The sequence below is a fragment of the Geospiza fortis genome, unplaced genomic scaffold (assembly GCF_000277835.1).
Source record: "Geospiza fortis unplaced genomic scaffold, GeoFor_1.0 scaffold55, whole genome shotgun sequence".
In the NCBI taxonomy this organism is placed as follows: Eukaryota; Metazoa; Chordata; class Aves; order Passeriformes; family Thraupidae; genus Geospiza; species Geospiza fortis.
Window position 1 is genome coordinate 2,233,551 of NW_005054308.1, and position 15,062 is coordinate 2,248,612.

At 43.3% G+C, this 15,062-nt stretch overlaps 1 protein-coding gene across 5 annotated transcripts in view; it reads left to right on the forward strand.

Moving 5' to 3' along the window:
• The window catches only part of RAPGEF6 (Rap guanine nucleotide exchange factor 6), a 122,322-nt gene extending 108,427 nt beyond the window's left edge, over nt 1-13,895 (forward strand). For all 5 annotated transcript variants that reach the window (XM_031055265.1, XM_031055267.1, XM_031055266.1 and 2 more), the window contains 4 exons: nt 1,851-2,076; nt 3,842-4,353; nt 7,233-7,529; nt 9,255-13,895. In XM_031055265.1, coding sequence (XP_030911125.1) covers nt 1,851-2,076; nt 3,842-4,353; nt 7,233-7,529; nt 9,255-9,280 — 1,061 coding nt within the window. In that variant the 3' untranslated portion in view covers nt 9,281-13,895. The remainder of the gene's footprint in view (nt 1-1,850; nt 2,077-3,841; nt 4,354-7,232; nt 7,530-9,254) is intronic.
• Nucleotides 13,896-15,062: the final 1,167 nt, after the last annotated feature.

Below are 15,062 nucleotides of genomic sequence, written 5' to 3' on the forward strand. Positions count from 1 at the left end.
CTTCTCCAGGGAAAGAACAGCTGTTACTGCAAAAAGGGAAGCAAAGCCCACTGAAGCCTTAGAAAGCAGTGGAAACCAAAAGGACAAGGACTTTGATACTCTGAGTACAGCAAGTATCTGTACTAACAGCAGTGTGCGCATATCCTACTGCCTATGCACAAGGCCTAGAAGAAGGAGGAAGACTATATAATGTATTTTTAGAAGGAAGACTGATGTCCACGTTGTCTCCAATATCTGGAGTTTATCTGAGTTATTTCAGCGTTATCCATTTACATGTTTAAGATGTTTAATGTGCTTCCCTTCCAGATGTTTGTGTCAGTTCTTTATAGCTAATCACCCTTACAGTGCAGTGAAGACAATAATGTGAAGTTTAGAGAATCAAGGAACAGGTACAGTGTCAGTTCAGTTCCTTAGTGTGTTACAAATGCCAGTGAAACAGTAAGTTCTGCAACATTTGTTAATTAAACAGTTCCTAATACAGTGTCAGTGGAATGCTCACTGCCAGTATTGGTGTGTATTCCATTGGTCACATCTTCTGCTGTCCTTTTCAGCCCAACAAATACTTCTATTTAGTCTGTTACACACATGTGCTGTTATTTTATGGCTCAGCTTTCAAGTAGTGTTAATTTCTTTAATGAAGAGGAACCCCTTTGTTTTCCAGATAGTTGGAACCCTGGGAGGACATTTCTTACTGCAGTGTAGTTGTGTCAATTTAGAGAGTCCCTAGAAATGTAAAGAATATAATATGAAATATTAGTTATTGCCAAATGAAAGGAAACTGAAATTTAATCTTAAAAAGGCTGCTCTTAAGTACATTTTAAGGTTCAGTTCTATAGCTTGATAATATTGATATTTACTGCTCATATTAGCTCTTAAAGTCTTACAGCAACAATCAGAGTTAAGCTGTGAAATCTCAAATTATGAGCATTATGTCAGTGGCTGTATGTCAGTGTCTCCACATGCCATACTGTATCATCTGTGTATTGTTTATGCATTTAAGGGCATCCATTTTCTGTGTTAGGTTGTGTGTGTCACTTTTACACTGCCTTGTCATTTCCCTTCTTCACCTAATCAATGTAAATATGTGGCAGTCCCACTAAAAGGCACAAGTGCAGAAATTTAGGAAAAAAAAGCTTGTCTGAGGTGTTAGATATATAGGGGTGTATACCTTATTTGTGTCTGAAAGAAGTTAATTGAGAGTAAGCTGAGCAGAGAAAAAAAGGAATTCTACATTTTGCTCTGAATCTGGTGGGGTCTTCAGTTGTTCCCCTTCTGTAGGAGCAACACTGGAGTCTGGTCCAGCTCCTGCCAAGGTTGTACTTCCTGATTTGCTTCCTCCTCTGTTAGTTTTGGAGCACATAATAGAACTGAAATGGATCATATGGCTAATCCCTGAGTGCTCATAGCTGTCTTTCACCTTAGTCAGCATCTCCTTCTCCACTGCCAGAATCTTTTTTTGAGTCTTGCATGGCAGTATGGCAGAGGGATCGTGGGAAGCGTGCTGCATTTTTACTGAAGGAGTCAGCACTTGCAGAATTGGAAAGACCTGATCTGCCTGCCCAGTGGTGATGCAGTAGGCTGCTGATTCTGATTGTGTAGGTTAAAGCTGCTGCTCTGGAGAGTAGTGGAGTTGCAGGTGGGTTATTGGTGTTCCTGGACTTGCATTAGTAAATCAGTGCTAGGTGCTGATAGATGCTAAAAACTTTAGTACCCTAAAATCCTCGGAGGACTGATTGTATGCAAACAGGGCTTGGTTGGTTTTCTCCTAAATATCCTCGCTGTAATGTGTGAACCAACACTTCATTGTTGTATGGTTATTGAGACATTCTCCTCTCCTCTCCTGTACTTAGGCTATGCCCTCATACCTTCCACTAAATCCGACAACTTCTCAGATTCCAGCCACAGTGAGATTTCATCGCGCTCCAGCATCGTGAGCAACTGCTCCGTGGACTCCATGTCAGCGGCGCTGCAGGACGAGAGGGCTTTGTCCCAGTCCCTCCTCGTGGTGGATTCAGGCGGGGCAGAGAGGAAGGAGCATCCTCAGGCACTGACAGATTACGGCCAGCCCTGCCCAGGGTAAGGTGCAGCTGCTTCTGCTGGGGTGTTCTGCTGTCAGAAGGGGTAAGGAGGCTCTGGCCAGGACACTCCACTGTGGTTATCCAGCTTCTGCTGGAGGCTGGAGCATTGGCTGCTGGGTGGGAGCCTGTTTCCATAAGAAGCTTACAGTATTACTTGGGGAGACAACAGCTTGTTCCCATTGGTGGGGTTTAGCTGGATATTTCTTGCAGGAGACTGGAAGCTTGTTAAAAGCCAGGATGATGCTTAGCAAATTAATGCCGTGGTGAGAGACAGCAAAAGAACAGCAGGATATGATCAATTCTCTCTGAGTCAGCAGTGCCAGTCACTTAACGTGCTCTAATGTGATTTGTAAGGATTTTTCTAATTATCATTTGTTGCTTAGGCAGACTGGCAGCTTTCTGCCAATGTCTTTCTGACAGTTTCCACACAAGAGGTCTTGTTACTTTAGTGCAATGAGAATTTGTGCTGAAGTGATGCTTTGAACTGGAAGGTTTTGGATTTTTTTTGCTAGATGTAGCACCTTAATCCATAGGATGTAATATCTCCTAATATATCTTGGGATAGCATTGTCTGTCCTCAGCTGTCATGGATTCAGCTAAACAAGAGATGCTCCTTACATTTCTTATTTTTCCAGCACATGGAATCATAGAATGCTTTGGGTTGCAATGGACCTTAAAAATCATCTTGATCCTACCCCCCTTCTCTGGGCAGGGATCAGGGTGCTTCCAACCCCATCCAACCTGGCCTTGAACACTTCCAGGGATGGAAAGAAACAAGTAATTCAGTTTATTTCATAGGATTAAAATTTAAAGACGTGCTTCATCAAAGAAAATAATTCCCTTTGTAGAAGGCATAATATACACTGAGTTCACGTTTTGTGGTTGTTCCTTTATTCCTTAGGAATCAGTTGCAAGGAAAGAAAGTGGATTTCATCCTAGGACTTAACAAAATAGAAAAGGAAGGATATAAAACCCCTTGCTTACACATACATAAAAAACATTCCTTGATTTCACAACTTGTCAGTAAACTGGTGAGGGAGGGTGTTGAATTTTAATGTTCTGCTGCCTGTGCATTTGTTAACACAACCAGAAATAGTCGGGAGACTTGAATAAAGTCTAGCAATCCTATCTTCATGTATCCTAAATTCATACAAACCTGGTTTTATTTTTCCCCCCTTAATTGTGCATCTAGGGCAATTAGAGCTTTCAGCAGACATTTCTTTAAAAAAGAAATTTTGGACTTTGCTTTTCAGAATCTGTCCCTCCATATTGTTCCCACAAATGTTACTTATGCCCAGTTTTTCCAGATGTTCTTGAAATTCAGCTGCTTCCACTCTGTCTGAACAACTTGATGTTGCTGCCAGTGAAGGGGTTGGATTTTATTCTATATATTTATTTTTGTTTTAGTTTATGAATGTACAGAAAAAGATGGTAGCAGACTAAATGGAAGAGGTAACTTACTCCTCTGCTTTCTGTCAGGCACTGTCTCTGTGATTGGTAGAGAAGAGCTTCTGTGGGCCAGACTTAGGGATCTGGGGTGCAGCCTGGAAATGCACGTTGCAGACTTGCTATTCCCTTGGGAATACCTTCTTTGCTGCTGGGTGCAGTAATGATTTGGGAGTAACAGTGTCTCTTGTCAGTGCTTCTTGTGCCTTGAGCTTGCTGCTCACCTGGTACAAACCCAGAGCTAGCTCTGAGTACGTTGCTCTTGTTGTAAAAACTTACAAGTGTTTTTTCCCAATTTCTGTTGTTTTCTAATGCAGCTGGTCCATCACTAGGCCTGCTCTGATCAGAGGGATGGCATTCACATCTTCCATGAGCAGCGAGGAGATCTCCCATGAGCACATCACGGTAGAGGCAGCAGACAGCGGCCGGGGCAGCTGGACTTCATGCTCAAGTAGCTCTCATGACAATTTCCAGAATATCCCAAACCAGAAGAGCTGGGATCTGCTCAGTTCTTACCGTCACACCCAGCTGGACGGACCTATAGCTGAAGTGGATCCCATAAACTATCACTCTGAGGAGGGTTATTTGTATTCCGAAGCCTTTTCCAAAGCCAACAGGCAGTCGAAAGCCAGCGTGGAGCTGGACCAGTCTCGGCAGAGCTGGGCATCCTCCAGCTCCCTGTCAGACACTTATGAGACAAACTATGGGACAATTAAGCGGAGGGGGCTGGAGAACTCCTCGGCGGAGCAGACGGAGGCTTTGGACTCTAAAGCAGGCGCTGATACAACTTACAAAACTGTTACTTCGAGCACAGAAAAAGGCCTGATAGGTAAGCCAAGCCAACAGCTCGTGGAAGCTGCTACATCTGTTTTTCATTTTGTACTAAGTTGTTAAGAAATAACGTCAGCAGGTCTGGGGCTGCCTCGCATGTTGAATTCAGCTTCACACGTGGTTGTAATCAGAGCACTACACTGTGTGTTTTTAAGTCACCTTCTTTTGCATTAGGAATATCAAGATTATAAACAAGTGCACTTCACCATCACTTCATGGGTCTGCAGGAAAACTCTCTTCAGGAAAATGTCAGGCAGTTCTTTTCTGTAGTATGCTATTTTGCTTTTTTGAATGACTTTGGAGGTATACTCCTTGCTGTAGATGTTCTTCTGACAAGAGTCAATGATCCCATACTCCTTATAAGACAGGAGCCCAGAGGGAAGAGCATGACTGCAGAGTAGTGTGGAGCTCACCTGCCTCTCTGGAGCTGAGCACCTTTCATCCACAGGGCTTTGGGCTCTGAAAGCTCAAGGGCAAAGCAGATTCCTTTCCTGTCTTTGCTATTTTAAGATGCCATTTATTTGATTATACGGCTGCAGTTTGGCTACTTATGAAAGGAGAAAAAACTTTAAAAATTCTTTGAAATATGCATAGTTCTATCAAGCAAGATGTTCTCTCCCCATCCTAGTGAGTTCAGTAGCCAGAATTAAAGGAACTGGGTTAGTAGCAAGATGAAACATGGAATGCAAAGCTTTCTAAGACTGTGAGGCAAGGGTGCAGCTGAAATGTAGTTTAATTACTGAGTGGATTGCTGGAGGGCTTTGTTATCAAAGGTAATTGCCTGAATAAACATTGCACATAGGGCGGAGGTCTTGGATTGTGTTCCTCCTTCTCGGCTTTGAAAAAGAAATTGTGGTGGAGCCTTGCAGAAAATTTGCTCCCAGCTCATTGCTGCGCCTGTGCTCTGCCCTTTCTGAGCTGTTCATGAGTGTCTGGGCTGTATGAGGAGGTGGCAGGTTCACTGTTTAGTACATGCTGTCTTTGCTGACAGCACTTGCCCTTCCTTTTAATTCTCCTTCCATTCTGTACCATTTTGCTGTGAGGAACACTCACAGAGTGCTGGACGTGAGTATGTCTGTCCAGGAAAGATCTGATAGGGGTGGATATGATTACAGGTTTGCAAACAAAAATCTATTAGCTGCTCGCCATCCCACAGTGTGCCAAAGGTATCTTCACTTTATTTCATTGTTCGTAAAATACTGTGAATTGGAACTTAACTTAAAGGGACACATTATTCTTGCATTACTACAGTAGACTAAAAGTTAGCTCCAGGGAGCCTGAAGCTTTCTCCTTTGAAGGAGAACATACCCACCCTTGTCATTCCTCCTGCAAATCCAACCAAGACTGAAGGAAGGGCCCAGCCCTTCCCCGTCCCTCCAGGGAAGAGCAGATCCTCTACACTTCCCCTGCTTTTTCACAGAGACCTCATTCAGTGCTAGTTAAATGAAAATAAATCCTGTAATTAAATAGTATAAATCTCTGCCTGTACCCACGTGTATCTGCTAAACCCCAGACTGAATTTGATTTTGGTTATTTTACTGTCAGCCCAGGCATGAGCTGAGGCCATCAAGTATGAACCAGCTTGTGTTCCTGATACCAAAACCTGGCATCTCACAAGCCTACAACACAATAAGAAATACTCCTTTATTTTTCATCTCTTCACAGTCTTCTAAGATAAGAAACTATTACATTTGCTGAAATAAATGAAACTAATGAACATGCACTGTTTAAAATGGATCCACAGGAAGAATGCAAATTCACTTAACTAAGAGATTAAAAAATTACCCTGGCTTTGAAATTCTCCTGTTGCAACATGTCCATGGAAAAAAGCCCAATTTAACATGCACGTAAGCCCCAGACCTGGGGTGGGAGGGAGGGGAGGCAACCTAGAAGAGTTATATTTTGGGTTGAGAGCCTCTGTGACTTGAAGTACTGCTGAACAGGGCAGGAAGGGAGAAGATGAATTATGAGGCATGGACATTGCAAATGTATAATATTGACTGTAGTCTTTTCATGACTGCACAGGGTGTAATGCAATCCTGTTCCAATAACTTCCTGGTTTTTTCTCACTTGTAAACAGAGAACATAGTTTAAGATAACGGTAAAAAAGAAAACAAAGCAAAAACCAAGGGAAAAAAGTAAGAGATCAAAAGTATGGGTGTGATAAACCATTATTCACTCCGTGAAAATGTAAAATAATTAATGCAGGCTCAACACACCGTCTGCCTTATAGGATCAACTTTAAGTGATGCTATTTTTTTTCTTCCTATGGCATAGCTGGATGTTTTCATGTCTTTATACACATCAGTTGATAATGGTGATGTTTTATTTGTGGTAATGAATTTGTGTTAAGTGACTGACCTCTTTTGGGCGATGAAATGGGTGTTGGAAGTCAACCAGCAGTTCTTGCTGTCAAACACCAGCATGCTGCATGAAGTAACTCTGGGCTGGTTGCCTTAATTCCTTCTGTTTCAGTTTCCCAGCCTGTAACAGTGGCAGCAGACTTGGCTGTCCTGCCTCTCCATCCTGCTGGAGAGCTCCAGAGCATCCCCTGGTGCAGCAGGGCCGCAGGAGCAGGACTGTAATAAAAGGTGTTCATTGCAGTCTCAGTGCAGACAAGCTTAGAGTCCTCTTTCCACTCAATCGACATCTCACCTAAGGAGTTCATGGATTCTCTTGTTACTCTGACTTCTTAAAATAAGTAGAAAATAGAAATGAAGGCATAAATACCTGCTGCTGTCGTTATAACCAGTGTTTCTGCATTTGCATTTTGTTATCAGTTTCTGTTTTGCCATTGTAACATTTCATGATTTTTTAACGTTTTGTTTCCTTTCTTTTTCTTCTTTAACATTTCCATCGCTTATTTCTCGTGCCCAGTGTACTGTGTCACCTCACCTAAGAAGGACGATAGGTATAGGGAGCCACCGCCCACCCCTCCGGGATATATGGGGATTTCTTTAGCGGACATTAAAGAAGGATCGCCCCACCACCCACACCTCAAACCTCCAGACTATAGTGTGGCAGTGCAGAGGTCAAAGATGCTGCACAGTGACCTCTCTAGACTGCCCCCCGACGCGGTGGCCTGTGTCTCCTCGAGGATGCCTCAGTGGCATGGCCGGCAGCCGTCCAGCCCCAGGGTAGCAGAGCTGCCTGACGCAGATAGTGAAGAGGATGGTAGGTGAACAGCTGGCTGGGGAGCGGGGCTCTGCAGGGTGCACTTCACAGCAGTGGTCTGGCCTTTCTCTTGCCTCACCCTTGGAGATTAAAAGCGGATTAATCTCTGGATACACAGTTGTGTTTGTGTGACTGTGCGTGTCATGCATAGCTGTGTGCATGTACATACACGGTTAAAGCAAAGAGGAATGCCTTCCCCTTAGAAAAAGCATGTTGGCATCAAAGTATATGTAAATAAATAAATATACAAAAATGTGAATATAAGCTCTCCTAAAGTACAGCTGAGACACTTAAGAGCATGTAGATATTTTTGTTTTGTTTTGTTTTTGTTTTTTTTTTCTTTAAAATCAGTCCCCTCTTAAACAGTGATGGGACACTGACAAGGCTACATGTGGGAAATACTCCTGCCTCCCTGGGCTGATTAACTGGTGTCCCAGTGGTTTGGCTGGCACCAGAGTGATGGTCTAAAATCAGTGATTTAGATTTGATGGAGTGAACATATATCATTTGTATTCAGGTGTGCTGGCATTGAGCTGCCTTATGCCTCAGCAGATATTTTTGGAGATTGAGTTTCAAAATACTGAACAAAATAATAGTGAACTTTAGTTCTTCTGGAGAATGCATTTGATCAAACTGTGTTCTCTGCCTAACCTGGCCTGACAGTGTCTTTTCCAGTTCATTTTTCATGATCTTGTTTGAAGCAACAGCCAGTGCTGCCAAGCATGGCATTTGTAGGGTGACCAAAATATGAGAGGATTTTCCAGTAAAGACTGCTCTTATATTGTGTCAAAGCTAACTTCAAGTCAGGAGAATTTCTACTTAATTGTTTATCTGCTGATTTGCTTTTAATTTCTATGCACCAGTGTGATCTTCTGTACCTTTTGCTGGTGAACTCTTTTTTATTATTAGAAGGTTGTGATCATTTCCTTCCATTCCAGCCTGATTTAAAATGAGCCTGTATTTCGATTAAAACAATTTCTGTTGCAAAATGATCATATCTCAGCACTTTAAAATGTGTAAGCAGTAGTTAACATATGTATTAGTACTGCAGTTCAAACTTATAGTAAACATAAAATTGCCTGGCATTAATTTTGTTGTACTTTTGATGTAAAAATAAGGAAGTAATTGCTTCAAACATTTTTAATCAAATTTTTTCTAAGCTAAATTTAACTGTACACTTTTAGAGGCACCTATTTACTATTTTTGAAGTGCTTGGTTAATTTTATTTGGGATAAAATGCTCACTGCATGGAAATTTGCTGGCTTTTTTCCCAAATCCATAGCTTTTGGCATACTGGGAGCTGCATGCTGATAATTTTTGGAGAATCTAGGATTTTCTGTTTGGCAACGTGTCTTTATCGTGTGACCATCATACCTCAGAGTGCAGAAGCTGTGGCTGCCCCATCCCTGGAAGTCCACAAGTCCAGGCTGGATGGGGCTTAGAGCAACCTGGATGGTGTCCCTGCCTATGGCATGGAGTTGGAATGAGATGCTTTTATAAGGTCCCTTCCAATCCAAACCATTCTGTGATTGCCTGAGGATCTGATAAATGGTGATATGAAGTGTGTAGTGATCAATGATAAAGACAGTGAAAACATGCTGCTGCTGAAGGGCTGAAGCTGTCATAGACTCACTGTTATCACCTCACTGGGTGCTGGTCTGTGCCCTGTGTGCCCGAGGTGGGGACTGGTGGAATAACTACTTTTTTCTTTATCTTGTTTTGCAGAAGATGAACAAGTATCAGCAGTTTAACCCTTGGGCTATTTATATGAACCACTCACAACACAAAGGATGTGGGAGAAGGTCTCATGGTTCTGTTAGGACTGCTGACAACTTGCTGCTACTGACCTCAGACCTTGCCTGTGTCCCAGATGAGATGGAACGGGTTGGATCACCTCTTCACACCTTCCTTCACTCTGCCACCACCACCTAAGAAGCTATTTCTACCCATGAAATAGAAAATCCTGTTCAAGGAATGTGCTGACTGCCTGGGTACCAACATGGGTACCCAGAGATGGACCTAGCTTCGTGCATTGGGGAGGACCAGTTGTCACCACCACTTGAAACTTGGGAGCATTTTTCTGTATGATACCATATAATCCTTTGGTAGTTTCCATTGTTGTTATTTTCTACATGACAGTTAGAAGTCTGAGAGTGTTATTTTATGAATTTCAAAAAAAAATTATATCAAAATGTCAGCAAAAGCAAATGACGTTGCTGAAATATCTGAAAATAATTTATTAATTTAATATTTTTAAATGGGAGTTTCCTTTATGTGCGTTGGGAGTGCTCTGGTTGGCTAATATAAATGTTTAGTCAATGTGACAGTAAATTAGCTACACATCAACCATTGTACTCTCAAAATAAACACAGAAAAGTAGAAACGGGTGCAGAAATTTATAGATTTTAGAGTGGGTTTAGATTTAATATGAATAGAGTCCAATGCCCTGCAGAGCAGTGTCTGTCAAGGCAGCACTCCTGCTGCTCCCCTCCCACATGGACACAGCAGAAACCTGTCCAAGGATTTTAGAAATTGTTTTAGCTGCCAGCCAACTAAGGCAACAGTTGGTGCTCTCCTGCCCTGTTTAGGAATGTTTGAAATGTGGAAGCTGTAGCTTGAGGGGGGAGCATTTGGGGAGATCTGAAGCTTTCCCAAAAGAGTTTTAACCAGGTTTTGCCTTGCACTGTTCAACATGCAAAGCATGTTCTAAAACTCAAAACTCCAGCTGTGTGTTGTGGTTTTTAAGATCATCTCACATGTCCTGGCCTTTTCCCAGAGTTGCACAGGGTTTAGGTGCAAAGGTTATCTTTGAAAAAAATAATAAAAGAATTAGTAATCACCTGCATTTCACAATAAAATTTGTGAAACTAAATAATAAATGACACAGTGCTTATAGAAGAGCATAATGCATTTTATGATGGGTTAAAAAACCCTGTTGTGTTTATCTGGAAAATACAGATAATTTCAAACTAGTTTTTTTAAAAATACTAATTAAAAATCCTGGTGTTGTTGATGTCAATGAGAATTTTGACTTACAGCCAGCCAGTATTAACCCATGATCCTCTAGTTTGATTATGGTCAAAATAATTGCTTCTTTGATTTTACTTTTAGCCAGCCAGAGTGCAGATGAGTAGAACTGGAAATGCCTGCAGGTTCTTTTCTTTCTCCTTTTTCCCTCCCTTCCTTCTTCCCTCCCTTCCTTCTTCCCTTCCTTCCTTCCATACATGACACCCCATTCTCGTGTTAAAATCAGACATGAATGTGTGAATATGTATTTAAACATTTAATTGTAAATCTTTGTTGTGATGTTTACAGCCTAAGCTAGAAAGATGATGTTTGTCATTTTTACAGTGCCTCAAAACTGATTTCTATATCCATAGTTGTGGAGAGCTTTAAGGTTTTGTTTTTTTATTTTACATATATGTGTGCAGGGGTGCAAGGTAAATGCAACATTTTTGGTAAATGCCACAAGTACCAAAAACAACCCAAAGCCTTTGATGTGCTTTCTCCATAGTAGCTAGGGGCTGATGCAGCCAGGTGGATGAGAATGACCCTGCCTGGGTCTGCCTTCAGAGCAGTTCCAGGTTCAGCATTGCCTGGAATGTACCTCTCACCATTGGAATGGGGAAGGTGTAAATGAACAGTGATGCTGAGGAAGAGGATGCCTAATTTATAACTCACTGGTTGGCTGTATGAATTTTTGGCACAAGTATCAGAGAAGCAAATGGTTGAAAAAATACATTAAATCCACTTGAGGTATGGCATAATACATGCATTTTGCTTTCTCAAGGCCTTAATGCTTACAATGAACCTGCACAGGCCTTAATGACTAAAGATTAATGTGTCAAAGCAATGCAGGGCAGAGTGAGTGTTTTCAGCACATGCAATATTGGTAATAGAACTCTGAACTGATATTCCTGTGGGATGTAAATCCAGGTCCTGCCATCCCATTGTCAGCTGTAGTTGCTTGCTAACTTCTACATGGAAACAGCAGGCTTTGTGTTCCATCAGAAATCATCTGTGTTGTGCCAGGTGAATGAAGCCATACGGTTACTTGGCCCTGGGGCGGAGCTGCAGCTTATTCCAGCCTGTTGAACAAAATATAGGGGATGGGGGTTACTGAAATGGCTTCCTTTTACCCCAAAACCCAATAGTGCTGCTTTGGAGGAGCAGGGAAGCCCCTGTGGGGGGCAGGGTCAGGGTCTCCTGGCAGTCAGCAAGAGCAGCTGAATTAATCACCCATCCAAAGATGGTGTTTGATGGTGTTTGCACATCAACAGCATACGTCTGTTCCACAGGGCTTGGCAGACACTGAAAAGTTCTGGAATGAATGAAAGTCTTACTAATAATATTTTCCTAATAGCCAACACAGCTGGTGTACATAAATCATGCATAAATGATGGACAGATGAGCTACTCCTGCTCCTCCTGCCTCACACAGTGTGGCTTCTCTGCTGCTCCTTGCTGGGCTTTTTGTTTGTTTGTTTGTTTTTAACTCAACCGATCACATTGATTGGGGCCAATAGCCAAATGTAGAGTGTCTGCTGTGGGTTTGAAGAGACATTATCCCTTTTTTTGGTAATTCAGACAGAAGCAATATGGTGGTTAGTACCTGTTGTACACTGCTTTGTTTAAGTGATGTCTTCTGGACCACAGATCCCTGACTCAGTACCTCTGCTAGGTTCTTCTAGCTTGGGCTCTGATGCTGATGAACACTTAAGGTGCCTCATGTCATGTTCTTCCACTGCCATACCTGGGTTTGCTCACTTCCTGCTCGTTGTTTGCTTCTGTCTTGTTGGTGAAAGATGCATTTCAGATTTCTGTGATTTAAGCACACAGTGTTTTGTTATAAATCTCAAACTTCAAATAATTCCTGAGAAAGCAGTGTAGTTTGGTAAAATTGAATTGGCCTGTCCAGTTGCAGAAAGGAGAAATGAGATCACTGAGCCTCTGAGAATCGGGTTCATCTCCCGAGTACACAAAAGAATGGAAATACAATGGCTGTGGATGTTTGCATTCACGTTTTTGCAATGTGGACAAATTTTGAGTGTTTGCCAGCGGTGGGCAGTGTGGGTCTTTTCTGGCTCCTTCCTTTTGCCTTTACTCAGATAAGTTTGTAGATGTGGTCTCATCTTGAGTCCTGTGTGTGATTTTTGAGCACCATGATATGAAAAAGACAAGAAGCTATTAGAGAGCATCCAAAGGAGGCCACGAGGATGGGGAAGGGTCTGGAGGGTGGAGGCCTTATGACGAGTGGCTGAGGGCACTTGGTCTGTTCAGCCTGGAGAAAAGGAGACTGAGGGGAGAGAGACCTCGTTGCAATCTACAGCATCCTCCTGAGGGGCAGCACTGATCTCTTCACTCTCATGAGCAGTGACAGGTCACGAGGGAATGGCCTGAAGCTGTGTCAGAGGAGGTTTAGGTTGGGCATTAGGAAAAGGCATTTCACCCAGAACAGCTCCCCAGGGAAGTGGTGACAGCATCAGCCTGGCAAGGCTCTCAGCCACAGGGTGGGATTGTTGGGGATGGTGCTGAGCAGGGCCAGGATCCAGCCCTGATGATCCTGCTGGGTCCCTTCCAGCTCAGCAGATCCTGTGGTGCCAGGTGAGTGATGCTTCCCTAGAAGGGGTTCAGAGCCCATTGTTTGGGGTGAGCTGTGCTGGGGGCTGCCTGCACCTCCCAGAGGCAGAGGGTGTCCCCAGGGGCTGAATGTACCAGTGATGCCACTTGGAGAGGGGTCTGTGGGGCATCAGGGGTGTTCCAAAACCTCTTTCATCATGTCCAGAGTAATTTTACTGCAGGCAATAGTGGAAATACAACCCTGTCATTTAAGTTTTTATAAAACATCAGAATTTTTGAAGGATAAACTTACCACTGCCTTTGCAAAAAGAAAAGAAAAAAGGGATACTCTCTCTTTAGAAAAGCTTTACACATTATATTTTAGAATGCTTGTATAGAGGGTAATCTATCTTGAATTCCCAACCCAGCTTTTGCTTCTGTTGTGCTTTTTATTGTTTCATCTTTATTTCTGATATACCTGGAATGCAGTTTAGCTTGGTATTAATTAAATTCTAAATATGTGAGCATATTGGCAAAACTGCACAGATGTAATGATATTCCAATAGCAATTGTACTGCACAAGTCAGTGATTGTAAAGTATTCTGTAACAAGCAATGTTTGTCTCCTATTTTTTGATACCTCTTACACTTATGTCTTTTAGAAAGACAGTGCCTCTGTATGCTTTTTGTATTTTTACTGAGTGATTGTAAATATTTGTTATATTTTTGGTTAAGAGAATGTTTAAAAGTACTGTTTATTATCCAATCTATTAATATGTTGGAATCAATAAACAATCAACATGTATTAATTGTTTTCAGCAGCTGTTTTCTGGCAGCTGGTGGAGGATGGAGCTGAGGTGGTACAAGCTGGGAAGAGCCTGGTGGGAGTGATGCTTACCCCAGGACCAAAGAGGAGCCACCACTGAGGGATTTTGTTGCGTCCTCACAGTGAGGACAGTGGGGACAATACAGACCTGTGATGTTCAGAGGGCTGGAGCAGCTTTTCTGTGAAAATGGGCTCAGACAGGTGGAGTTACTCAGACTGAAGAAGAGAAAGATCTGTGGAGACCTTAGAGCCCCTTTCAGTGTCTAAAAGGGCTCCAAGAGAGCTGGAGAAGGACTCTGGACAAGGGGGAATGGCTTTGATCTGAAGGAGGGCTGGTTTTGATTTTAGGAGTAATTCTTGCCTGTGAGGGTGGTGAGGCTCTGGCATGGGGTGCCCAGAGCAGCTGTGGCTGCCCCATTTCTGGAACTGTTCAAGGCCGGGTTGGACAGGGCTTGGAGCAACCTGGGATGGTGGAAGGTGCCCCTGCCCATGGCAGGAGTGGGGGGCTGGACTAGATGACGTTGAAAGGTCCCTTCCCACCCAAACCATTCTGTAATTTTGTGATCCTTTCCCATTCCCCGGGTCCTGTGGCTGCTGCCTCAGGGTAGAGACCAGAGAGGGCCTGAGGCCCTTGGCAGGCCTGTGGTGCCTGCCAGACCAACGGCCTGTGCAGCACGTACAGATGGAGCTGTGTGCTGGCAATGAACGTGGAACCACACAGTTGGAAACACTGAAATACTTATTTTCACTGCCCTTATTTTTGCAGAGGGCCTGTGGCCCCCGGGCACCCCAGGTGGGATGGGCAAAGGGAGCAGGAGCTGTGCTGGGCCCCCTGCCCTGGCTGGCAGGGCCACTTCTGACTGCATCTTCCCTCCACTGGTGTACTGAGAATACAAAAGCTAAGCTATGAGGGAACTTAATGGGAAAGGACATTTTTTTTCAGGGGCAGGACATTTGTGTAATGGGTTCTTTGCTGGCAAGCAGAGTCTGAAGCTCCTTGTCCTCTGCTCCCCCAGTGCACATGGGATTGTCCTCCCTTCCTCCCTGTGCAGCCCTTTCCCTGCACTGTACATGGGGATGTGGCTGCACCTCTGCTGCTCAGGTAAGAGCTGAGTTTTGTCTTCACCATTTTACTCACTCCAGTGGGAAT